We start from the raw sequence: 26,461 nt of genomic DNA, 5'->3' as shown, positions 1-26,461 counted from the left end.
GGGGGCCCTCTAGTGGCCACGTGAGCAGGCACTAAGTTTTCCTATGCCTGCCTGTCATCTTCAGTCTGTGACATGGTTATGGACTAATACTATATATAGAGAGAGAGAGAGAGAGAGACTGCTGAATCAAACATTCTAAACAGTTTCATGTTGCGTTTGGCTCAGATGTCATTCATCCATGTCCCTGCTGGAACAAAATATTACACTTGTCCATAGATTCTCTGGTAAACTGTAGATTAGTTGTTGAAATTGTTGTGGTTGTAAATGTTCAACCGTTTTCTTGGTACTTACAGGTTACATATCACCTGGATACAGTTATTCAATTTGTAAACAATTGGAAGGAGCCACATCTTGACATAAAATTAAAGGGGGCCTGGCAAAATAGTCATGCCCAGTAATATGTGATCTTCAGTCATATTACTTTAGAGTCGCGAGTCGAAACACTGGCATGAGCAGCCGGTGCTGAGACAGCCGGTGCTGAGGACCACGGGCGTAGCACTGGAGGGAAAAAGGGGACAGATTTGGGCCTGAGTCAATCAACAACACTAGATGACCCATATGCATTGGTGTTCAGCTCAAAAAGATAGTTTGGGGGGTTTGATTTGTCATTTAAAGCCCCAGTGTATAATTTCTGTAATTTTCTGGCGGCATCTGGTGGTCAAGTGTCAAACTGCAACCAACTGAGCACCCGACAGGCGACACCTTATGGCGGCGCACCACCGATTCCATTTCCAGTTTCCGGCAGCGTCTGAAAATTCAACGCGAACACGTCATATTCCAGACTGTTTTGAGCAACAACTGTATACATCACGATGTAGCAAACATGGTGACTCACACGGAGGTTGGGACCCCCTAATGTAACCATATTCAACTCATTCAAAGTTGACGAAAAAAAAAAATGATTCTTCGTTGCAGGTTACTATACATGTATTACACATAGCTGTGGACAATATATAAAAATTTCTTTGAATAAGTAGTAGTAGTTAGTTTGCCACCAGACAGACGTTTAAGTAATAACTGGCGGAAGTACTCTTGAAAAAACAAGTGCAAACTTAAACGGCTGTCTGGCGGAAAACTAAAGCAGTGAAAAAACGCGTCCTCCAGTGTACAATTGAACAGATTTTTTTTTTTAGGTAAGCATTTAAAAATGTGGCCAAAAGGATGTTTTTCGTTGGTCCCCTCTGCTGCCGTGGTACGCTACTTCCACTTCTCCTCCGAACTCCGTTGAATGACAGCGCTGATCACCATCTCCACGAGGTAACATATTAACTGTGCATAAGTAACTCATACAACCCCACCTCAAAAACCACTGAACTATCCCTTTAAAGTAGCAGGTCACACGCTAAAAAATCCACAGCTGGAGCGCGCGCCCGAGTGCACGCGCAGCAGCGACTGTGTGCTATCCCTTTAAGAAGAAAAGGGCCTGGCCTACGTCACCCTCATTAACATAATTGACAAAGGCCATCGTCTCTTTTCTTCTCTCCCATTGAAGCCCGTGTTCTTTCCCTCGTCTTCGCCCACCGACGGACCGACAACATGGCGCAGCAGTTCGTGCAGACCAAAATCAAAGGGGACAAAGTGGTGCTGTTCATTAAGCCCACGTGCTCCTACTGCATCATGGCCAAAGAGGTGCTGGCCAAATACAAGTTCAAGCCGGGGCGTCTGGAGTGCATTGACATCAGCGGACACGGTGACATGGACAAAATGCAGGACTACTTCCTGGAGCTCACCGGAGAGCGCACGGTAAACGGCGACCCTTTTGAATTTACTCTGACTTTTAATAAAATGGGTTTATACCTGTGTGGGTGTGTGTGTGTGTGTGTGTGTGTGTGTGTGTTTGTTTGTTTGTTTGAGGTTATTTTTTTTATTTATACCCTAGTTGCAGTGACAACTGATATTCAAAACATTACCCATTTGAAAATTAAAATGCCAATTTTTTTTTCCAATCAGCTGTTTTTAGAAATGCATGCGTTTATTTGGGATCACAGTTACCCCACTGAAAAGTTATGAAATCAATCGGGGCGTCTTCAAGATGAACTGCGCCACGCGTGATGACGTCACGCCACCGAACTCTGAACAGGATCTGCTGGGAGGTTGGAAAACCAGTTGTTAGTCATCGCATAAATGCAAAAAGCCTTAATGAAATCCATTACTGCCGCACGTTCTGCTTATACCATATGCAATTTCCAACATTATCCATATTGGTCTGACACACCCAGAGATGTTAAAGGGGTAGTTCCTATGGTATATGAACAGGATGGCAACATTTTGTGTTGTCAGTCGGATGTATGATATCTCATGGTGTAAATACTGTACACATCGTTTCCTAACCCCCCTACGTGTGACATAACGTAGGTCCCGCGGGTGTTCATCGGCGAGGAGTGCGTCGGAGGGGGCAGTGATGTGGCGGCGCTGCACAAGAGCGGAAAACTGGAGGGCATGCTGCAGTCTATCGGAGCCCTGCAGTGACCTGCTCCCCCAACCCTCCAGGTACAGGAGACTGCACTGACCCGCATCATTCTTCTGTACACACACACACACACATATATATAATGTGAAAGACACTGTGGAGAGAAGGGAAATATGTAGTGAGCAAGTCATCAAGTGCATGAATAAGTAGCGGTAAGTTCTCATTGGTGTAGGAATAAATAAACAACGGGGAGTGAGACGCCTCGGGGTGATGTTTCAAGAGGTAAGAAGTAATTGCTCTGTTGTGGTGAAGACGGGAGTGAAGCCTGCTCTGGGCCCAAACGCAGATGCTTCTGCACACTGGCTGTGATGTTTCCCTGTGCAAAGCCGACAGGGTCGTCCTCTGATTTATAAAACTATGACCGTGTCCAACAGTCATTGTTGGTGTTGTCCAATGGAAGAGTAATGTCAGCCCCATGGCACCTCGTCAACCGCTTCCTAAAGTACCAAAAGCAGGTCGGGGTCCAACTTATAGTCCCATCGTGTCTTTTGATGAAGACAGTTTGACAGACCAAGATGTCTGATTGTGGGGTCAGACTGTATTCTCCATCACCAGACCCAACAAATGAGGGATTGTCTTTTGGAAGAATGTTGTTCAGAGGCTCGAGCTGTTTTCAAACAATGAACTTTACGGAATATTGGGTCAGGACATTTTCCAGAGTTTCCCGTTCACGTGTGAAGATAGAGCAGAGAGATTGTCCGAGTCGCATGCATTCACGGCAGGAGGAACTTTTCCGGAACATTCGGGTGAAGGGTGGCGCACGCAACCTCACCGTGGATCTTGTGGAGATTTTTCTGCTGCATTCTCAATCTGGGCCCACTCTGACATTTTCTGGAAAGGAAAAGGTCAGAATAATGTCCAGAGCTTCATTAGTGGACATTTGCGTTCGGGACTTCAGTGCATGTCTGAAAGCAGCTTTGGAGAATCAATGCTGAAGAGCACTCAAGTTGTGCCGGAGGCTCAAGGTGGTTCAACGCCTGAATTTTTTGGAGCTTGAATGTATTCAAAATGAGTGTACCATTGGCTGCACAGATGCAAAGAGTTTCTGCACAGACACTGGAGTCTATTCGTTCTAAAACATGTCTTTATTTAAAGTCAGACGTCATGTTATCTACAGTCTGTACAACACTGGCTCAGTGGAGCCGCAGGTGTGTCTCCACATGCTGGATGCAGTGCTGCTTGGTTACACAATGTTTAACAGTCCAGTGTTTCGGCTGCCGTTCACCTCGACACTGTCATTGTGGTCAGATACACACTATCTGGTGAAGGATACCAACTCCAACCACCTGTACAGTGTCCGAACGAGACAGTGATCGTGGTCTCTGCACAGTGTGCTGCTACAGAACAGGATAAACACCTCATCTCACAGTTTGTCGATTATTTTTGACTGATACTGATCCACTGTATTTAAAAAAAATTTTTTTTTTAAAATGGCCACAAATGTCACTTGATTTCATTTGCCCTTCGTTTTGCTGAGGGTTCATCTGACGAGTTGTTTCCTCCTTAATCCTTTTAAAGTAAAAGTCAGTGAAACATTGGACTGTAACACAGTATGAGCCAGCTGTCTGCTCCAAATGTAAAACGCAAATCAAAAAAAATGTCCACACAGTACAGTGTACAAAAATAATTGCAGCACCAATAAATCATAATCTCATTATGATTAACCTCTCAAAAAGGAAAAAAAATGAATATTGCGTATCCACCCATAGGCATTATGGTTTTATTGTACTAGCTAATGTTCCTGATTTGGGACGACAGCTGTTCTAAAACTACGAAAAATTAAACCCATTTGAATCGGGATCACAGCATCTATGGAAAAACGACGTCCTATCATCGGTTTGCTGAGTGTGGCTAACTTAAGCCGAGCTGGCACCAGCAGACTCCTTCTCTTGCGGGTTTAACGTGCACAGGCCCTGTGCTGAATGTGGTTACCCATCGCTCCAGCCAGATGACTGTCACAGCAAACACACAACCTTAGCTTTATTGTCTAGATCAGAATACGACCAAACACCGTTGGTTTTACAAGGTGTCACGCTCGTCCCTATGTATTTACGATATGGTAGATTTTCCTAAATCTGTACACGTGAATGCTACTAAAGGCGTTTGCCTGTTAGTGTGACAGAAACTGACGTTTTTATTATTTGCTATTGCCGATATACTAGGAATAGTTTCAACGTTATTTCATGTTATCCTGTAGAGGAAATGTGTGTTGTTTAAATTTCCAAGAGTTAAATTTCCAAGTCATTACTCAACGAAAGTGAAATTGGCCTCGTGTGAAACGGACTACGGCCACAATCTATTTTATCTCGCATTGTAATAAGATCAGTCTGGGTCTGATACGCTCTCTCCGATGTTGCGCTATAGATCTGAAAGATTCAAATAAAAGAATTGTTATTAAATTGGTGCTGCTCGTCTGCTCAACTGCGGCCTGTTAAATTACAGATGAGAATGAGTGCGACTGCGCCACCAGCAGCATCTACCGGTGGCTTTCCCCTCCGCTGTCTGTGTTAATGTCGGTCACCGCTCACATAAAATACTCGCTGAGCCGCTGTGGAGTTCGGGGCTCGACAGTTATTCCAGCTTAAAGAAAAAAAATGCTGCATTTGCACAGATGCATCATGGGTTTAATTTAGGATGGAGCCGTCCCGCGTCCGATGTACATGAGCGATTCAGAGATCCGCGGGTGTCGAGTAGAGAAGAAAAACTCTGCGGCGAAACTTTCCTTCCTCCTCGTTCCAACCACCACTGTAGTTTGAAAATGTCCATGCGTGATCCCGGTCCGCTCTCTTGACTGACGCGTTGGTCATTCGATGCGGTATATTTGTACTTGTAATGGAGCCATTTTGTGTCAGTGTTCATCTTTGCTATCCACCATTTTGCGTCAGCCGATAGAAATATAATTATCTTTCACAGAGCCTCTGGCCAGTGGCCAGACAAGTCATTTTAAATTCATGTTGGGTTCGAAGGATCAGTCATTTCGTATCGCGCGTGATGGAATAGTCGTTATGCAAAGGACGCGCACATTCCTTCAGGGGAAGAGAGGTGTGTGCAGGATGTGTATGTCACCGCTCGACGCGCCGTACATACGTCGCTGTCCTACTTGTTAAGGAGTCTTATGACACGTCCCTCCCCAGAGTCAGCCCTTCCTCAAGCAGCACAAATGGGGAAAAAAACTGTTTTCTTCATTATTTCCTCCTCTGATTTCCCCACTCTTCTCTTTTTCCACAGGCGTTTGGCTTCCACGCGGGGTCACATGACTATGCAGCGGGACTTGCGTAGTTTGCGTCGCCGCTGCTGGTACTCACTGAGCTCCTGCAGGTAGCCTCTGGACGGCCAGCGCAGCCTCTCCACCTGCTCTCGCTCCTCCTCTGGAACACACAAATCCAAAAAGAAAAAAGAAAAAAACACATCATTCATGTTCTGCAAAGACAACTGCGGAAAACCATCACAGCAAGATTTACTGCACACACTCACGAATACACACACACACACACACAGAGTAATAACTCCCTGGATCGTTGCCATGAACACCGCCGTCGAGACCGAAACGTCTGACGAAAATTTTGTTTACACGGACAAGCCACAGAAGACCAACGGTGATCCATCACGTGCTGTCTCCTTATTCTGACCTTTGACTTCACTCGTGCCCTTCAGTACCCGTCCAATGGCCTTAAATACGTTTTGTGTCTATGAAATAATGATGACAATAAAAAGTGCTACTGCTACAAACCAGAGCAACGTTGTCTTACGCTGACTACAACAACTGAGGCAAACAGTAGTCAATAATTACCTTAACGTAGTATTAACCTCTAACATTGAACTATAAAGAGATGCTAGTCTAAAATACTGACAGCTCACGGTCTGATAACGTATAAATATGAATACTGATATATTGTGCTGTATGGCAGAGTAGAATCAAATACAGAGGTTTTCACAGGCAAGCGTGACCATGTGTAAAACTTACTTTCTATTTCCCAAAAGTGACAACATTCTTTTAAATTCTCAATTCATCAATGGACACAATTAATTGCACCACATGTATTTTGTAAACTGTTGGCTGTTTGACAAAAAGTGTGTGTGTGTGTGTGTGTGTGTGTGTGTGTGTGTGTGTGTGTGTGTGTGTGTGTGTGTGTGTGTGTGTGTGTGTGTGTGTGTGTGTGTGTGTGTGTGTGTGTGTGTGTGTGTGTGTGTGTGTGTGTGTGTGTGTGTGTGTGTGTGTGTGTGTGTGTGTGTTAAAGTTATGGATTAACTTTTAAGAAACACAATGGGCAGCTTATTAACCAATCTTTCATCGTCATATGGTATCAATCGCGTCTTGATGACATCATCATCATAGTCATTGGCATTAATACAAAATGCTTTTCACTTTTAGAATGACGTAAAAGGGGAAAGGAGAGGTTAAATGTAGCCTTCAATTTATAAATGAATAGTCATCATGTAGTCGGGCTTAGTGACAGTTGCCAGACGTGTTTAAAAAACGTCCCGCACTGACCTGAGAGCTCCAGGAAGTCCGGTTTGTGACTGAAGATTAGGTAGTTGTTGGCGATGAAGTGCAGGAGCCAGATGTACAGCTGCTCTGCGTTGTGGCACTGAGAATGGAAAAAAAACAGATGTTACATTACACTAATTCTCAACGGGGGAAAAAAAACGTTGTCATCTCTGTTCTCTGCTCATGCCCTCTCTCATCCTCAAACATGCGCCTTGTCACTGACCTTTGCCCTGCGGAGGAGTCGGACCACGCTGATGCCCGTGGACGACAGCTCTCGACTGGGCATGCTCTGAAGGTAGGCGCACACACAGACCTCGCACAGGTGCTGCAGACGTTTCACCTGGTACATCTCGGCACAGACCAGCACGGCCATGGCCTGCAGCACGCTGGCTGGACACAGACACACACACAACACCGCCGGATAAACAGTCTAGTCATAGCACCATGTAGATGACATTTTATCCCCGATGTATACTACAGCTGGAGACACTCTTTGAAAAACATTTAGACCTCCAGAAGAACTAAGTGGCTTAAAAACGTCCCCTGATGTTAAAGAGTTCATATGATTATTGGTTTAAAAATATCAAGTTGGAACACACCAAACAACCATAGAACAATAAAAGCATTTTGTGTATTTCACACAAAATGAGAAGATGCTGAACAGATAGTGAAGACATTAGATCTATAAGTTTATGCAACTTCGTAACTTTGACAATAAACTTCAACTTTGTCCATTTGCACAATATACGCATGATGAAGAGCCCAGTGACATTATAAAGCACAACAAGGGAAGATATGAAAACAAAACAAGCGGTGGATAAAATGACTAAATGTAAGTCAATAGTGTTGCCCACAGACTTGTCACGGCAAATCCACACCCAACCCGTTTCCCCTCATCTGCTCACAGCATTTTAGCATCTTTCAGCGCGTTGTTTGGTTTTTCCTTTCCACACATGTACTGTTATGATTCCCCTGTCGCAGCTACCATCAGTCGCAGCAGTCAGCGGATATTTATATAACAAGCTCCGATAAACCAAATGTGCACCACCCGTCCAAGGCAAGTTGGTGAACGTAGTATTAGAGCATTTACCAGCTGTTTCCTTCAGGAGTTTATGGAAACGAAAAAGCTTAAAGGAGGATTAATACTGGACTTATTTACTTCAGGTGGCAAGACACATTACACCAAATGAATGATAACATTGCTCCGTAACTTCCGGGTGCATATGTGTAATTTTTTGCTCACACATTTGCCACAACCATTTGTGGCTGTATAAAGATGTTAATAGATATAAACGTGTCAATGTAGAGTTTACAGCTTGTTCTGCTGCTCACGTTTCCAAAAACTCAATCAATGCAGCATTAAGAGTCAAATTAAGACACTTGTACATACTAACCAAAGTGCAAAGTATTGCTACAGTATGAAATGTGTGCCATTCACAAACACGTATTTAGGTCATTATTATTTCTAACTTTCTGTCTTTTAAAGTCATGTTACAGTCTACAGTGGTTTCATTGTGCATCATCAGTTTGTTGACACTCAAATCGATTTCATGGAAATCTTTAAATAAAACAAAGTGATTTCTGTGGTCACAGCAAGTATCAGCACATGGACTAAAATCAGCTGCTGTGTCGAATCACACCAATTAAGACAAAATCAAAATATTTTCCCATTGCTCTTTTTACGCCGTTAAATGGCATCCTTAAATACATAAGTGCGAACAAGTGGTGCCAATCCTGTTATGTAAAGTGGACATGTCAAATCAAATTAGTCTGACTGATGTAACCTGATTCCTGTCATGTATGTGAGTCAAACACGAGGCCCCTCCCTGCCTCCTCTCCACACCCTCTCTCTGACAGGCTGTCAGCCGAGCACCAAACCATTACGGAGGGGTCCGTTCTGTTTCACTGCACAATCACCCCCAACGTATATAAAGGAGAATTCATGTGTTCTACCATCGTATGTGCAGAATACACTATGAATCGGAATGAACGCTGTTAATTGTGTTCCCTCCTTTTCATTTCACACCCTTCCTTTTTGCTGCTGCTGGTGGAGTCACCTTGCTTTGACCTTGGGTGCCGAGCTCTTGCATAACGGTGCAGTGGCTGCAGCCTCCGGAGCCGTTTCCACGGCTTTCTTTTCCTGTTTCCAATGACTCAACCTGAAGCTGTATCTCTGGGAAACAGCTTGTTTACCCTCCTCGTACCCTAAGCTGGATCTTGAGCGTTTGCTTGTTAAAAGATTTCATCAGTTTTTCCATCAAAACAGATGAAAACAGAACAAAAAAAAAGGGGGGGGGGATCGCCAGCTCCTCAGAGCGGCTTATTCACGACGGATTGCTCTGAAGCTTTACATCGTCAAACCAGTAGCTTCGTTATGACAGCAAATGTTATAATTGAAGCCACAATTTTGGGGCAAAAGGTTTGAGGATTTTTTTGAATCTATTAATAAAATAAAGGAGCATAATAATAATAATAATACTAATAATAGATGATGTTTTGTTTTTTCTGAATGTGTAATCATCTGTTGTTGAGGGACACTGCAGCTGTGATATCACCATAGTTGTCACACACACACACACACACACACACACACGCACAGCCTTTTCAGACAATACTGCAAAGGCTTGCCATTCAGAGCTGCATTAAGTAACCTTTAACCACTGGGGGGCAGAAAGTTTGAAAAATGAAGCAATGAAGCACAAAGACGTGATATGGCAGAGCATCCAGATATTTTTTTGCCAACATGTTTGCAAATGATTGTCCACTTACACATGTAGTAGATACAGAGCAACAACAACATTAGCACACTGGATTCCCTCTGGTCACCTGACCAATATATTGGAGTTAACAAACTCCGTGAAAGATATCTTTTTTTAAATGTTTGTCTTCTACTTCACCATATGATCAGTGGGGTCGTGACTGAGAGCAGCGTGTTGTTTTGAGTGAACTGGTTTGAATGTGCGGTGCGTCTGGCTGACGGACCAAAACAAAGAGCTGCGCAGAGCAGCGCGCCTCGCGTTGAATTTCAGTGGGATCAACGGAATCAGCTTAGGCTGTCACAAGATGGGAAACGACTTAATGTAATTTTCAATGTCGTGGAAGCATCTCAAATTCTCCCCCTTTGATGTACTGCAGCTCCCTGCCGTCGGAGAATTATCAGCACTGAGTACTTTGAAAATGAAAATGTTGCCCGACAGTGACAGAGGAGAAAAACAGCAAACGCGCCTGGGGTCGTGATTTGGCACAATGAGAAGCACGTGAGGCATCGATGCCCCGGGTTTGATTTTTGTCATCTCTGGTGCTAATTTAATTTTTAGCTTACCGGTGTTCTCACGCACACACGTCTCCCGAGACTGACACTGGCAGCGTGATGCGCTCACACACAGATGGTTGACAGGCTTTTGTTTTGGGCAGCGTTTGGTAGCGAGGCCTAGTGTACCACTCTCGAGTGTTTTCAGGTTTGAGATCGGAGCTTATATCCGTGGTAAATTTACATCGGAGGTCCATTGTCCTTTCTATAAACGTCTGTGACTTTGTCGGCCTGATGATCCGTGGCAAATAAAGCGACTATCATCTCAACCAAGCTCCTATTTCGAGTCATCCTCCCTTATTTAACAAAGCAGCACCCCCGAGGATGTGGTTATAGGAGAGTGAATGAATAACAGACTGGGTGCAATCAATCTCACCACCGCACAAAGTATGCTACAGGGTTTAATTAATCCACAAGATAAGGAGGGTGGGGGGGGCCCTTCTGTTTCTTTATTCAGAACTTCCCACTGGAGCCATTCAAGTCTTTAATCTCACTGTATCCAGCAGCAGTGGCGGTGACAGGGGCGCAGCCGAGCACACACCTGGGCTGTGTGCAGGGAACTCACCAGGACAGCAGGAGTCAGTGTAGAGGTACTCCAGGAACGAGAGGAAGGTATCTGAGGAGACTCCGTGGATGGGCACCACCCGGCTCCGCGCCTCGGCATACTTTCCGCTGAACATCGCCGCCATGACATCACAGCGTGCCACCAGCACCGCCCGGTGGGCGGGCAACACGCTCCCTGAGAGACACAGAGGCCAAAATTGACACCTAGGTCTAGAATTTCAGAGCAGGTGCTGGAAAAGCGTCCCCGGAGAGACGCGATGACGGTGAGTATAAACAGTTTCACAATGAACATACTGATTCTTGAATGATGGTAACAGAATGCGTCTTTGGCTTTGGCGTCGATCAAACTGTTAATTGTCGCCTTTGAACTCTCACAGAAGTATTGAGATAATTCCGTTTTGGCTTGGTACACTCGATGACCCGTGATCTAAATCAACAAGAAGCAAATGACACGTGACCCCTGCTCACAGGTCCCGACATAACCGCCGTCATTAACTGCCGTTAACAGCCAGTGACAGCTCTCACCACATTACATCAGCAAGTCACGGAGGAAATAAAATATCTGAAATGCACACAATATTCTTATAGAAATGTTCTCTGTAACCTCCAAGAGCTGAATTAGAAGTGCAGCTCGTGGAAAAAAGACATTTGGTGCGATGAACCGCGACGGGCCCGGAAGGCAGCCAGTCGCTGGTTTTTATCTCATTTTGTCTCCAAACGGTTGACCACGCCCGGGACTGGGATCATAATTCGATCACGGCAACTTAAGTGTGACCTTCCCCTGCTGTGTGACTGCGCATGAATTTGTCGGCGTGCGACACGTCCCCACCTTGCACCATGAAGATGACATCCGAGTAAAGAGGAGAATTGAAGAGGTTGACGAGCGTCTGGGGGCCGAGCTGCGCTGCCCTCGCACTCGGGGTATCCCGGGGGCCCTGCGCGCGCGCACACACACACACACACACACACACACACACACACACACACACACACAGCCAAAAGAAATGGACAGAGTTAACATTCCTCTGCTGGATGCCAGGTACTAGTTACCAGCCCAATTACAATTCTGTGCATCTACCCCACCTCGCCTGTGGAATACAAATGGCCCCTCTGCCAGTCTTGCTTAGTGCTACCAAAACATACTTGAACTGCAATGCCAAGAACGACACGATGAGACTGGCAAACGCTGAGAACAGACTGGGAACCAGACCCTCGTCCAATCTGACCATTAATTAACGCATTACTGCTCATTTAAGGCCATTTAAAAGGTGTGTTGTCCAATATGTGTATGTAAATACTCGGGATGTACCGATCCGATATTCCATATCGGTATCGGGGGAAATATTGGCCAAAATGACTAGAATATTGTAATACATAAGAAGTCAAATCCGAACCGATACATTACAGTAAACATACCAAATAAATGCCTATTTACGTATCTACTGAGACTTGAACAACATCATATTTTTATGTTCATTTATTATTATATAATTAAAAGTTAGTTTTTTGCTTGTTTCAACGGTGCTGACCATGAAAAATTGAGAAATAAATCATCAGTATTCCATAACTCAGTGATGTGTCTGGCTATGTGTGTCTTCCTTTAGGGGAGTTGATTATTTGTTTCACAGTTGAGTATGAGGTTTTAGATGGCTTGGGTAAGCAAAGTGCATGCTGAACAATGCATTATTATTATTTTATTTTACGAGTGGGGGAAAAATTGTATCAGATTAGTATCGGCTCGGTATCAGCAGATACTCAAGGTTGCAGGATCGGTATCGGATCAGACATGAAAAAGTGGTATAGTCCCATCCCTAGTAAATACAGCCAGGTGCTGCTCTGACAGTCAGTCCCCAATACCATTACATGACCTTTCTCGGTCAACTGAAGCACAAAGAACTCCATATTCTCAGAGTTCAGAAAGTGAACAGTCTTTAGCAGAGACGGCAACAGAACCAAGGGCGCTTTTATTTATTTTTTTAGCAATGTAAAAGCTTTATGAAAAGAACATTTTTAAAAACAGTCAGACGTCCAGGAGGTTGTTTGCAGAGGACGAGATCAAATAATGACGAGACTTTTAAGGGTTTCTCATCGCATTAAAGTGGCCATGTCGTGTAAAGCATCCAGCCTCAGGTAGAAGACCTACTTCTATCCAAATGGATGGGTGCAGCGTGCACGGTGCCAAAGGCTTGTCAGAAGCAACCACGTCATCTCTAAGTGTTCACGGCCGCTGCCCGTTATGGCCCATAGAGCGCCAAGAGGTCGGACGGCCGACCGCCGCTTTGGTGCGCAGCACCCGTAAGTAGCATCTCTTGTTTATTCTGTGCTAATTCCCACAGTGTCTGCGAGCCAGCCACTCATTATATGAATATGCTAATTAAAGCCACATTATTACTGTTTGTGAAGAAGGTCCTGCTAATTAGGGCACCGTTAGAATGCAACTGCAAAAACATGTGTTTAACAAGGTTGACACATTATAGGTGTTTGACTTCTTTTGTTGTAGGGCGGTTATCACACACTCACACACACACACACACACACACACACACACACATGAGATATCCCAATCTCAAACAAAGGGTTTTTATGACATGCATGCGTATTAAAGAAAGAGAGGAGAGTAAGACCTCACCCTGTCTCTGCCGATGAGAGATCGTATGCGCTCCATGAGCTGAGTAACAGCCAGCGTGTTCTTCAGCTTCTCTTCCAGGGCCTCCTGGAGATGATCCCACTCCCACGCCCCTAGAAAATATCCACAAACACAAATGCTGTGGACCCACAATAGCAACATTTACAGAAGCACAGAGGCAAACTCTTTTCTAGCTGGCGCCGTGTGCACTGACCACCCACGTACCTTACGAAAGAAAACTAACCCACAGCCTGTTTGTGACAAAGTTACTAAAATGTGTCTCCTTATATAAGGCACGGTTATGGATGTGACACCCGGTCTAGGTTCTTTTGATAAGAAACAGTGACCTAAAGGCCTCGGCAACACACGTGACACGTTTGTTAGGTTTCAATCATTTTGCAGTTGACTGCAAAGCAACATATTGTAATCACACAACGTATTTTGAACCATTAGGAGTATAAAGATATTTAAAGCTGGATCCAATGTCCCCAATTTAAATGAATAGTCGTTGGTTATAGTCACATAGTAAAAATCTATTTGTTTGACTCATACATGCAGAGACTGTATTCTGGTGGTCTCTCGTCTGGTTACATCGCAATATACTGTAGACCCCGGTCAACACAGCAGCTGTATGTGAACAGGTGCCGTGCTCGCAGCTCTGTGAGGCGGAATTTCGTGCAAAGCACCGCTCTCAATGCTAATATCAGCATGCTGACACGCTCACAGTGATGGTGTGGATGTTCACTATTTTCACCATCTTTGTATCAGCACGCTGACATTCGAATAATTACAGCTAAACGCAGATTGAGAATGATGACATTTTTGAGGGGAACGTCATAAAAAAACAAGAAGAATTGCAGAGAACGAAAAGTAAGATATCAAAATGTACGACATCGCCAGAGATATTACGACTTGAACATTGTTGAGACGTTTCATTAAAAAGCCACACATATGAGCCCGGCATCAGGTAAAGTCAGGAGTAGGCCTGCAACTAAGGATTCTTTTCATAATCGATTCATCTGTTGATTGTTTTCTCGGTTAGTCGATAAGTTGTTTGGTCCATAACATGGAGAAAAGTGGCGACCGTGTCTCCCCAAATCCCCAAGATGATGTTTTGTGTTTTGTCCACACACCAAAGATATTTAGTTTATTGTCATAGAGGAGCAGAGAAAACAGAAAATATTTACATTTAAGAAGTTGAAATTAGAGAATTGAGACTTTTTTTCCCTCTTCCTCTTTAACCGATTAATCGATCATCTAAATAGTTGGCGATTCATTTTGTAATCGATAACTAATCGTTTAACGGATTAACTGTTGCAGTTCTAGTCAGGAGGGGATCATCAAAATCAGTAGGACTCATGGCGAACCTTCCAATAGTTGTTGACCAAAGTAACTGATCAACAGACAGACTTTGTCCTCCCTCCAGCCGCACTAGATTAAAATGACTGACCACAGTAAACGGGGAAGTAGAAATGTGGACTGTGATGGACCGTAAGTGAATGCCATCAAACGCAATGTAAAATATATAAAGAGATATTCTGTCTCTGTATACATTTATATCTACATTGGCATTTCAGGGGGTATATTTATTTCCAACGCCCGCACGGCCCTGCAGCTTGGTCGGGGGGGTGGTGCACCCTGTCTCGCTGGGACACAAACAGAGTGTTGAGGGGAAGGAGGGAGCTGGACCGGGCAGGATTTAGCCCATCATTAACTCATAATGACGGTGTTTCGTGTGATAGCGGGATTACCTCAGCACACGGGCGCAGATAATGACACTGCACTGCGCAGACGGCTTCGAGGCAGGGTGAGAGATTAGCTCGGGAGCTGAGGCGCTGTCGTACGATGATGCAAGCCAGGCACCGCGCAAAAGCAGCGACTGTATGGGCTGGTAGATGTTTTCATCGGTGTGTGGAAGGGACAGGAATAACCCCGAATATTTATAGGCTACAGTTTGTACTGTATATGCAAAAAAAAGAGCGTCCTCTGCACAATATCACAAACGCAGTGTATTTGAGAGTTGGTTTAATCTGGTCCACATACACAAACACACGTACAAACACAAACACGTTGGAACATTTTGTGCAGATTAACATTCCCCTCCGGGGTTTCCCTTTATCTGATCCAAAACAGCCACATTCCTGACTCTGAATCGGATCCAGACTTGAAACTAAAACCCAAACAAAAACAAAAGCCAGTGTGAAATTCAGCTGTAAGGAAACTAAAGTACACGTTTTCCTCCTACACAGACACGGGGAGACGCAACGGGGCCGTGGTGTAAAATGTGACCCTGAATAAGGCCCGGGTGACCACGAAAGGCTCGGTGATTCATCTGTGTCATGTACATGTAACACACGTGGTCAACATGCACACACACACACACACACACACACACACACACAACAGCAACCAAGTGACACTTTCAATGATTCAGTCGGACTCGACACAAGGAGACAGAGTCTCACAGTGTTAACATCACACAAGCGAAGTCACAGCCTCTGTGACTGTCCACACACACACACACACACACACACACACACACACACACACACTCAAGTGACAATAACCTCAAGCGGGGAATAATGCCATGAGTGTGACGCTATGTTTTTACAGAGACATTTCATTGAGATGGAAATTTGTTCCGCCGCAGTAAAATGAGCAACAACTGTCAAGTGAGTTGAACTGAATTGCTACTCGTCCTGTTTCTTGAAAAGCAAAGTACAAGTAGTTACCGATTCACTGCAAATGAACATCCAACACTGACGCACTGTTTCTGTGGACAGGGAAGGGACAAACTAACCCCTGTCAATCAATTCAGGAACAAACACACACACACACACACACACACACACACACACACACACACACACACACACACACACTGCATATGAGATGAACTCATTTTAACATATCAGATGCACCATTTTTCCAACATTAACCTTAGTCATTGTTCACACAAGACTTCACACCGACTCCCTGCGGTGTTTCATGTTAACGTGACATTCGTATTCTGCTCAGCGCATGCACACGTACTCCTTTTTCCGCTATTGCCACCAAACCACACACACACACACACACACGCACAATTACCAGTGCGCTCGAGTGCTCAGCTCTCCCACCACCTAGACACTCTCTCACCATCACGTTGTCTCAATGAAATGCAGTAGAGCAGCACCTTGCACTCCACCTCCCCCCTCTCACCTTCACGTCCCACCACCCTCCTTTTCCTCCCTGCTCAGAAATTTTGCACTACTTCCTTCCCCTCGTATTAAAAAAATAATCCACACAATGACTCGGATGTGTGCACACCGCTCTCTTCATCCGTATTCTTATTCATAGAGTCACTCACAGAGACTCGGTCCAACCCTGTAATCTTCTTCCCTTCTACACACTACACAGCTAGTGTGTGTGTGTGTGTGTGCGTGCGTGCGTGTGTGTGTGTGTGTGTGTGTGTGTGTGTGTGTGTGTGTGTGTGTGCGTGTGTGTGTGTGTATGTGCGTGTGTGTATGTGCGTGCGTGCGTGTGTGTATGTGCGTGTGTGTGTGTGTGTGTGTGTGTGTACATTCAGACCATCAGTGTTGCTCACATACAGTACATGTTGAGGGTCCGCCATGAATCAGATCAGATGTTCGCACAGCTTTTTGCCACAAGCACAACATGCAGCCTGTGATGGAGCGCTGGCGTGCACAGGCACTGTGATCTGACGTGCAGCCAGCACGGCACTCTGAGCCCCAGACGGAGGAGATTTTCATTACAGCACTGACGTCGCAGAGAATATTAAACGGCTGTTTATCTGTAAATGAGGGGGGGGGGGGGGGGGGGGGGGTGGGGGATTTTGGACGAAAGTGGCACAATTTACGTTTTTGGATCTATCTTTTTAAGCCCGCATACGCCTGTATCCTTGTAATAAATGGCACTATTCATTTCACGCGACAGTCCATCACTTGTCGATGTAAATATAAGGCGGCTGTAACAGGCCACAGAGTCAGATCCTATCAACTAATCCCGATGATTAGTGCTCAGCGGCATCCACGCACAAATGTGGGTGAAGAAAGCAGCCTGACATCTGACGATTACACGATGAACGATCTGGGGCGTCGACAAAAGAATTACTACCGTTGCTTACTATCAAGCACTTTCAATTTGACTGATTTCTGTTCCTCGGCGTAATGGAATATTGGACAAGACCCAACAGCAGAAAAAAGTGCCTTCCGCTGCCAGGTGACATCCATCATCACATCTAAACAATCGAAGCCAGGACGACTCCTTTCGGGGGGGGGGGGGGCTGTGTTTAGACTCCAGCTCCACAAAAGGGCCCAATATGGCAGCAAAAACACCAGCATTCAGTAACACACACACAGATAATCATCAACAAACAAATGCGACTATTAATATCTGGGAGAAATGGGTTGTGACACTGAGCTCTTTATAGAAGAAAAATAGAAGTTCACATCATTTCCTAGAAACGCTTTTTTCGGGATTAGATCTCCACTCTCCATTTGGCACTTCCCGTGCAACTGATCGTGATGTCAGAATGTCAGTTTGGGCAACGTCAGTCTGGTGGAAGCCCCGGTGTTGTGATGTACGTCGGAGCAGCCTCTAACGCCGAAATAATTCAATGACGTTCACTAAACTTCGCTCGACCAACTTCTCATCACATTTTTCTCCTAGATTATTTCTGTGTACTTGACACGTTGGTTGATTAACAGATTCGTCCGTCAACCGGAATATAAATCTGCAACAGTTGTTTGATTGAGGTCACGTTTAGCCAAGTTGTAACTCGATGGATGGCGATGTTGTTTCAGTCCACCACTTTGGTCCAGACTGAAACATCTCAACAGCTATTAGACGGATTTCCATTCAATTTTTTACAGGCATGTTCGGCCCCAAGAAGATGAATCCTACTGATTGTGGTGATCCCCTGTCTTTTTTCACCATCAGGTCAAATTTTTACAAAATTTCTGCAAAACTAATGACATTTCCATCAGTCTCGGCTGTAGTCCTGTATGTGTTTGGTGCTAAATTCTAAATGTTGGCATGCCAACAAGCAAAACTAAGGAGCTGAGGATGGTAAACATTATACTTATCATACTAAACATCCACATATTCCGACTGACATTGTGTGCAAACACAAAGACATTCAGTCACCACCAGCGTGATGATGGGAAACTGAATATCTTTGTGTTTTTGGATAGTTCGATTTGAGCAAGTGTGAGTCACTTTATTACGTCCAGACAAAACAATTAATTCAGAAAATAATTACGTACATCATAATAGAAGCTGTTGTTGCCAGCACAAGAGTGGGTGTTGAGAAGGTTAAATGGAAATGATTGGTGAAGTGTTTGACTGTTTTTTTTTTTACCTCTGTAAATAAACATGAGAGTCTCCCACAGGCACATACACAGGAGCGGGTCCTTCACCACCAGACGGGAGAGTCGCCCTGTCAGGTGCCCCTCTGATCGGGGCATGTCATCAATAATCCCCCCGTCCCAGGTGGAGAGCAGCGAATGGGGGCCTCCGTCCCGCTCCCTGCAAACACAGCGCGACTGTGGACGTTCCCTGTAGGCACAGATGAAATCCAGCCCAGAGTGTACTTCAGAGTGACATTAAAGCGGCGATGGCAGGATGATTTAAACGACTGCTGGCGCCGGGCTCAGGCGGTGAACAGCTCATTGAGCTCCGTCCTGTGAATGTGCTAATGTCTCTCCTACCTGTTCTTGGGCCCCAGGAGCAGCTGTCTGAAGTACGGGCTGACGGCGCACAGCACGGCGGCGTGCGCCCACCCCAGCTCTTTCCCAGAGTCCCCGGCGTAGAACGCCACATCGGCAAACTGCACGCCGCGCTCCAGCAACCACTGCATATCCTGGGAGAAGCTGGACTCCTCCACGCGGATGGGAGGGAGACGAGCTGTATCGTGGGGGGGGGGGGGACATAAATATGTTATGTTCGAAGCACCCGTGAAGGGATGTAAGTTTTAAATTTTACTCTAATCTATCTTGTCTACTTCCACTAGTGGTTTCTCCTTTTTTGACTATGAATGAACAGAGAGACATGGGGTGTATGTGGGCATGAGTAAAGAGCGTGAGTCCTTTTTTTTTAGTCAAGAAGCGATTGCAGAGAGCCAAATGTCATGTTACGAAAAAAAATCACTTCCAGACTTTGTCTTTGAACTAATGGGAGAGATGCGATCTTAAGCTACGGCACCGGAGTCCGGTCTACACTGAAGAAGTATTGAAATCTCCATGTCTTTCTCTCCTTACAGAGGATTTTTTTATCCTGCTTCTTTCGATCACGGAGAGCTGACAGCAAAAGATGACGTTTAGTCAGCAAGCAGCGAAATTAACTCAGAATCCAAAGCACGTCCAGACGCTCACTTTAGGTAAGGTCAGTGTTTGAAGGAAAAACAATGGATAGATGACAGTCGCTGAGAAAATGATTTGCAGAGAAATTAGTGAAGCCAGTGAACGAGAGAAAACACTGTATGGATAGAACTACAAACTTGTCTGAGGCAACAACCCACAAATAATAATTTCATAGAAAAACAGAGACAAATGTGGAAAAGCAGCGAGCAGGAATATAACAAAAGCGTTATTATTCTATTCTTGCTTACAACCCTCTGCGCTTCATCTCCCTTTTTTTTTCTTTTTCCTTTTTTTCATGGCTCCTCAGATTTGACCATGAAAGCAGCTCAGTTCCTAAATCAGAGCTTGGTCATATCTAATGCAAGCGACACCAGAGGACGAGGTAAGTAGTGTTGGACGAACACCAATGAATTTGCCCATCTCTCAGTGATTGCTTCGGATTCGGACACACACGGCAGCGCGGTGGTCAGGTCAATGTTTAACACGAGCTCGACAGCGTGACTCGGGTTAAATATTCGCAGGTTGTTTTATTTATTTTTTTAAAAAGGTGCAAGGAAAACTGGCACGCCGACATAGCAGCAGTAGTACGAGTAGTTGTGAAGCATGAGACAGGAGTGTTCATTCCCTCCTACTCACTGGATCTATCAGTGGTGTTAATTTAAAAAAAATAATAATTTCAATTGAAGATGTAATCAGACGCTGCTTTGGCCAGTTAGGAGAAAGAGTGCGAACATTAAGACGAAGTAGAAGCAGCGGAAATGCAGCGGTCTGGTCTCCCTCTCGGCTTGCTTTGCCACGATTATCAGATTGACTGTGTCTCTGCCAGACGATGTGTGTGTGACTCTTATGTGGTTCCATTTGCCTCATGATAGGCGTGGTCGTGTGTCGCTCCTCATAATCAGCATGTTGCAATTTCTTTTTTTGAATCTGATGGGCTTGAAGGCAGTTTGGATACTAAGTCTACAATAAATCTGCAGGCGGTGTTGGCTGCTACGAGCCAAGACCCTTTCGCTTTCATCGTAGCTTGATAACAATCGAATTTGAAACTCTGCATTACAAATGAGAAGATTAAGAGTCAATTAGAGTTTACACGATTGGTCAACAATTAAGAGATTTTGCAAAATGCCAGTTGTTCGCTGCGACTGGTGTTGAAAAGAGCTCCGTCTGAAATCGATTCAGAAACATCAGAGGATAAAAGACGCCTTGCGAGCTCTTTGTCTTCCCTCTTATCTCCCGTTTGGACCAGAGCATATTGATCCGGATAAAACCTTTGTGCTCAGCTCTTTTTTATGGCTGTGAGCTCAAGAGGAAACAATCCATTCAGTCTGAATGCGCCATGAAAAAAAACAACAACATTTAAAGCATCAGTAATTACTTAATAGAATCAAATTACTTAATTACATCAAATTTCTTATAACTCCTATCATCATTCATTAATTAGACTTATTTCATTTGGATTTAAATTATTTCATGAATAGTGGTCAACATGCCTCACTGTTTGTAGAAGTCAATCGGACACAAAAACAGTAAATGACGCTCGAAACAGCCGAAGCAACAATTGTTTGTGGACACCGTAGTGCTCCTCTGACCTGGTTGCTCTAGGTGAGGGGGCTGGAGCTCGTTCACTTTGTTCCCTCGCCTCTTCTCGGGCCTCTCTTTGGCTTTGTGTTTCAGACACTGAATCATGAAGTACTCCAGCTGCACAATACAGAAATGCACACATTAGTTCAACCAGGGGTGCACAAAAATAGCGCGGGTACATCATCAATTCTTCGCTACGGAAGCCACTCCCTGCGAGGACCGACGCGGCCGACTGTCCGCGTCTCCTCCACTCGACAGGTATCTTGGGAAAAAGGGTTGATTGACAATCAACCTGAATTTACAGGAAGAGCTGCTGTCGCTGTCACTGCTGCTTGTTGTGATTCAAGCATTAAAGCACATGTGGGAAAGAGTGTTTTTTCTTCTTCTTCTTCTTCTTCCTGAAAATAAGACGGTTCAAAGAAATGCCTGAGGTGACGTCTGTCTCCACTGTTGTTGATGTTGTTGTCAAATCCTTATTTAGATCGTTTGATTCCTGCGTGGCGTCATTACTTACCACGCTGCCAAAGTAGCGGCCCACAAAGACGTGATTGAGAGAAGGCAACTCTAGGTAGGTGGCCCCCAGGTCCCGGGACAGCTGCAGACCTTCACTGTGAGGCACACAGCTGCTCCAGTCAGATGCACACAACGGGCACGTACAGGGAGGACCCTCGTCTGAAGAAAAAAGGTGAATTCATCTATTAGAAGAAATTCATTCAAACTGTACACACGACTGGATCTCATAAATTCTCAATGGGTATATATGAGAAATAATTCACGGCATGAGTCACGGCACATTTTTATGACACATGAACTTTGTAGGAATTGAACAGCTAATGCAGGGAAATGCTTGACCAACGTTTGAACAAATCAGCTGCACTGGGTTGTGATATACAAAAAAGAGTTACAAGGCATTCATGTTTGTTAAAATATTCAAAGGCTAGTTCAAGAAATTAACTGCCATATGTATTCCTTCAAGAACAACATTTTAATTCCTCATATTAATGTCAATACCGGACATGGATCAAAACAGACTCGGATGACACAAAATCTGCACAACGTTTTATACTTCATGTGGACGTAACCACACTCATTACTTTGGTGGTTGTGATCTAAATGATTGAGAGTCAGTTCTGTTCTGATTGGTCACCACCGGGTACCAATGTTTCACACAGGATGCCAACACTAATACCAAGACTAATCAAAATTGTGAAAATATCATACAGGAACATGTTGAATCTTCTAAACGATAAAGGTTTATCTTCAAAATAAAGCAGGGTTGTAAATGTGTAAACACATTTCAGAAACCATATTAAAGCAGAAAACATATATTGCAAATCACAGCCACGTGTGGTTTTATATTGAATGAATACTATATATGAATATTTTGGTTTACATGTTTTCTTGCGTTTGCCGATGTTGGTTCCTGAAACAACAAACGTTGCATGTGGCACCGTTTCTTACATCTTCACAAAGTTTTGTGAGGAAAAAAAAATAAAACAAGGCAAGGAATGCATGAGCGACATCAAGAGAATAAATGTCTAAATGTGTACGAATCTGCCGGACATGGACTGCGTGCACTGGCACAGGCCATATCTTTTGGGGGGCCCCAAAGAGACACAATCAGACAGAAAATTAGAGGGATTAGCTGGGAGGAGAAAAGAGGGGGAAAGAAGACTACAGACAGACTGCACAGAAGGAGGAGAGAGCCAGAAAGAGGAAGGGAGAAAGAGCGGGACATGCAGCTAAGTGCTGAGGCTTTTGATAAATCATTCTGCTCATAACCTACAGGCATGACACGGGGAGGGAGCAAGACGGAGTGCGTGTCTGTGTGGGTGTGAGAGGCGGAAGATTTGTGCATGTGCGAGTGTGTGTGTGTGTGTGTGTGTGTGTGAGCGTCTGACAGGCGGTGACTTAGCATATCAGCGCCACATTTGTGTGTGTGCGTGCAGTGAAGTCCCCGGGACGAATCCGTTTGGGCTCCTGCGTTCAGCGGCGCTTTAATGGCTGAGTTAGTGCACGTGTGGCATCGCTCCTCTCTGCCACAGCTGTGCCCTGGGCGATGGGAAGACAAACAGCAGGAAGCGCTCGGAGCTCAGTCGTCATTCTCCGCGGCCATGAGGGGGGATGGCACGTTCATACTCACGGCAGGCGGACACACACACACACACACACACACACAAAAACACGCGCTCCGGCCCGACGGCCATAACCAGCCGTGCCCCTCCCTCTTTATCTATCTCTCAAGAGTTGCCACACTGTGATCACCCCGCAGTGAAGAGAGGAGCTCGAAGTGTGTTGAGCAGACGAGCTAAAAATACAGCCAGGTGACATTGATGGGCCTGTTTACAGAATCTGGACTTGACAAGGGTCAGTGTGCCTGCGAAAACAGTATGTTAATGCCTCGGCCTACAGTGACCCTACGCCCGATTGCCCCTGCTGTTGTACACTTCTCAGCCATGAAAGTGTGGACCTTTGATGGGCAGAAAGTATAGACTTCATGTCTTGCCTTGGTGCGTTGCCTGCCGGGAAGCATGTGCACCGACAGCCCGAAGGCAGCCATGAGGAGATTAAACCACAAGCATTCCTCCTCATTGCCGGAAGGACACACACCAGAGGACACGAGACTCAGACAGCGATCACACCGGCACCACAATGAGAACGTGGTATTGTCCCGCAAGTCGTCAACTGAGGCGACAGTAAAAAATAACCCTGAGACACCAGGACGTCAAGCTCAGTGGGCTGCAAGGTTTTGCATTTGCTTGCTCTCAAACTCCTTTGTTCACGCACCACAATGGCAAACTGTTACAGGAGCCGTCAGCTGTCAACGCGCTGCAGGCGCTAAAAAAACACAAAACTCACTCTGGCTCTGACAAAAAGCACAGAACAGAGAAGGCGTTCCTCACCGTTCAGTCGCGCTCCAACCGCAACCAGGATGACCGGTACACCCCAGTGCCTCAGCAGCGGGCGCAGTCTCGGGGCGTAGCCGTTCCTGACCTGCTGGAAGGCCAGCTTGTCGGTCACCGAGTACTTAATGACCAGGATGTCCGCCTGCTCGAGGACTTTCCGTACGCTAGCCCAGTCGCTGTCCAACAAGTCCTGGAAAGGCAAAAAAAGGATACCAAATGTGATACGGGTCAGAAAAGGGCCATATGGCTCTTGGGACTTTACCCCCAATGAACCGTGTGAGGCTAAACCAACCCGACTCGACTCATTAGGCAGGGGAAATGAAAGAAACACTTCAGAAAGCTTTGAACAGTTTTTGAATAAAGAGACAGAGAATCAGACTGACAGACTTTCCCCAGCACCGCCCCCCTGACAGAGTCAAACAGCCCCATAATAGGACACATACAGCGCTGCCGCCAAATCACAACAATGTTTCCATCTCACATTAACATGCTGCAAAGAACAAAAGTTCTTTCATCTGGTTCTTTTTTTGTGTGTGTGCAGTGCATATTAAAATAGCATCATCACAAGAACAGAGAGGTTTTTTTTTATAAAGCCTGCATTCAGACGGCAAGTGGAACAGAAGAAGAACAGTGACAAGTGGACACCAAATCGACAATGATCAGTGTTCAAAACTGCACCACTTGTCATCTCGGCCTGCTCTGACCTTCCTCTGCAAATCAGGTCTGGTTTGGCTTCACACAGGCGGGGAGGTGTGGGGGCCAGAGCCAGAGCAACGGCATCCATACTGAGGATGGACACATGATGAATGAGCAAAGATCTCTTACCCAGCTGGGACAATCCCGGACCACCACGGTCACATCCCCGAACACGCGCGACGTGTACTCCATGAAAGCCGGATTGTGCAGGCTGCTCTCCAGGTCGCAGGGTCCCACCAGCGCCCCCTGACCCAGGTAACTCCACAGCAGGCCCCCCTGCAGCTGCCCCTGGCCCATGATCTCTTCCCCGGGCCCCACTCCCCCGGGGCACTCGCTGCCCAGAGCCACGATGTGGATGGACCTGCAAGCCGGACAACGGGAGGTTGAGAGCGAACAGAGGAGGCATCTCGCAGGCAGATGATGATCCGAGAGAGGAGAGAGGAGAGAGGGGGGTGGGAGGTGGGGGAGAGCACCTCACCTCACCTCTCCTCTCTCTGCTCTGGTGCTTATTACTCATGTCTGTCACGGAGACAGTGCATCACTGCTATGTCAGTGAAACTGAGCGAGAAGGAGCCCGCCAAGGCCCCTTCTTGCACCCGAGTGTGCATTATGGCGCAATAAATCAAACCCCTCTGAGAGAATGATTGCGCTACTGGTCTGGTATGTATGAAGCGACAAGACAACAACAAACACAAAAAACACCAAAGCGTGCAACCGCGCCGGGGGAACCTCTCCTCCCCCGCACAGCCCCGGAGGAGTTGCGGCTTCGGACAAACTTACATGGTGGTGACCGCGGTGTCGTCGCCGCTCTACGCCGCGCAGCCCGTTCCCCGCGCGGTGCGCCTCCTCGCCAGTCTGCAGTCGGACTCGGCTTTTTCCGCAATGAGCCGCGGCTCCGCTCCGTCGCTAATCCCTCTCATCAGTGGCTGGCCCCTCGGGAGCCCGGCTGCTGGGGAGTTTCGCATTCACTCGCATTTCTTTCCACCGCCCTCCCCGCCCCCCCCCCGCCGCCAGCCGCCTCGTTATTCATTCATGAAAGCGGTGCCCGGTACCGTCCCGATCCGACCGCAGAGGCGCACCGGACAGCCCAGGCGGCGGAGGAGAGCAGGGGCAGCGGCGCGCGTCGAGAGCGGCGCCCGCATGGGCAGCCAATGCGCCAACGGACGAACAAGTTGTCGGTCGGCGAGGAAAGGAGAGGAGAGGAGAGGAGAGGGCACCGTCGCGCGGCGGCGTCCAGACCGTATGGATGACGTCGGCGGATAAAACAAAGTGTCACTGGCGAAGAACAACTGGAGAGAGAGAGAGAGAGAGAGAGGGGTCGCCTGACTCAGCAACACGCTCACACACACACGCGTAAAGGCAGCGCGCGCCAGCGGCCAGCGCGCACACTCTCCGTCACCAGGAGCGTGCCGGGGACGCGCAGGGCACAACGGCTTTTCTCCACCCAAACTGACACA

The 26,461-nt window shown here is 46.1% G+C and overlaps 2 protein-coding genes across 2 annotated transcripts; one reads left to right on the top strand and one right to left on the bottom strand.

Moving 5' to 3' along the window:
• The first annotated feature begins 1,452 nt into the window (after positions 1–1,452).
• glrx (glutaredoxin (thioltransferase)) lies at positions 1,453–6,204 on the top strand. Its single transcript, XM_035630316.1, has 3 exons — positions 1,453–1,743; positions 2,356–2,490; positions 5,699–6,204. Exons 1-2 carry the CDS (start codon positions 1,537–1,539, stop codon positions 2,467–2,469), a joined length of 321 nt encoding a protein of 106 aa, XP_035486209.1. The 5' UTR covers positions 1,453–1,536; the 3' UTR covers positions 2,470–2,490; positions 5,699–6,204.
• On the bottom strand, positions 3,537–26,352 carry rhobtb3 (Rho related BTB domain containing 3). The gene is made up of 13 exons (XM_035630317.2): positions 25,785–26,352; positions 25,134–25,365; positions 24,306–24,498; positions 21,917–22,074; positions 21,411–21,519; positions 19,171–19,366; positions 18,822–19,018; positions 13,463–13,572; positions 11,663–11,768; positions 10,835–11,008; positions 7,183–7,349; positions 6,963–7,059; positions 3,537–5,838 (listed from the first exon to the last, which is right to left on the bottom strand). Coding segments are annotated over exons 1-13 (1,860 nt in total). The 5' UTR covers positions 25,787–26,352; the 3' UTR covers positions 3,537–5,719.
• Positions 26,353–26,461: the final 109 nt, after the last annotated feature.

This window comes from Scophthalmus maximus, chromosome 6 (assembly GCF_022379125.1).
Source record: "Scophthalmus maximus strain ysfricsl-2021 chromosome 6, ASM2237912v1, whole genome shotgun sequence".
Taxonomy (NCBI): Eukaryota; Metazoa; Chordata; class Actinopteri; order Pleuronectiformes; family Scophthalmidae; genus Scophthalmus; species Scophthalmus maximus.
This window is presented reverse-complemented; position numbering and strand designations above follow the sequence as displayed.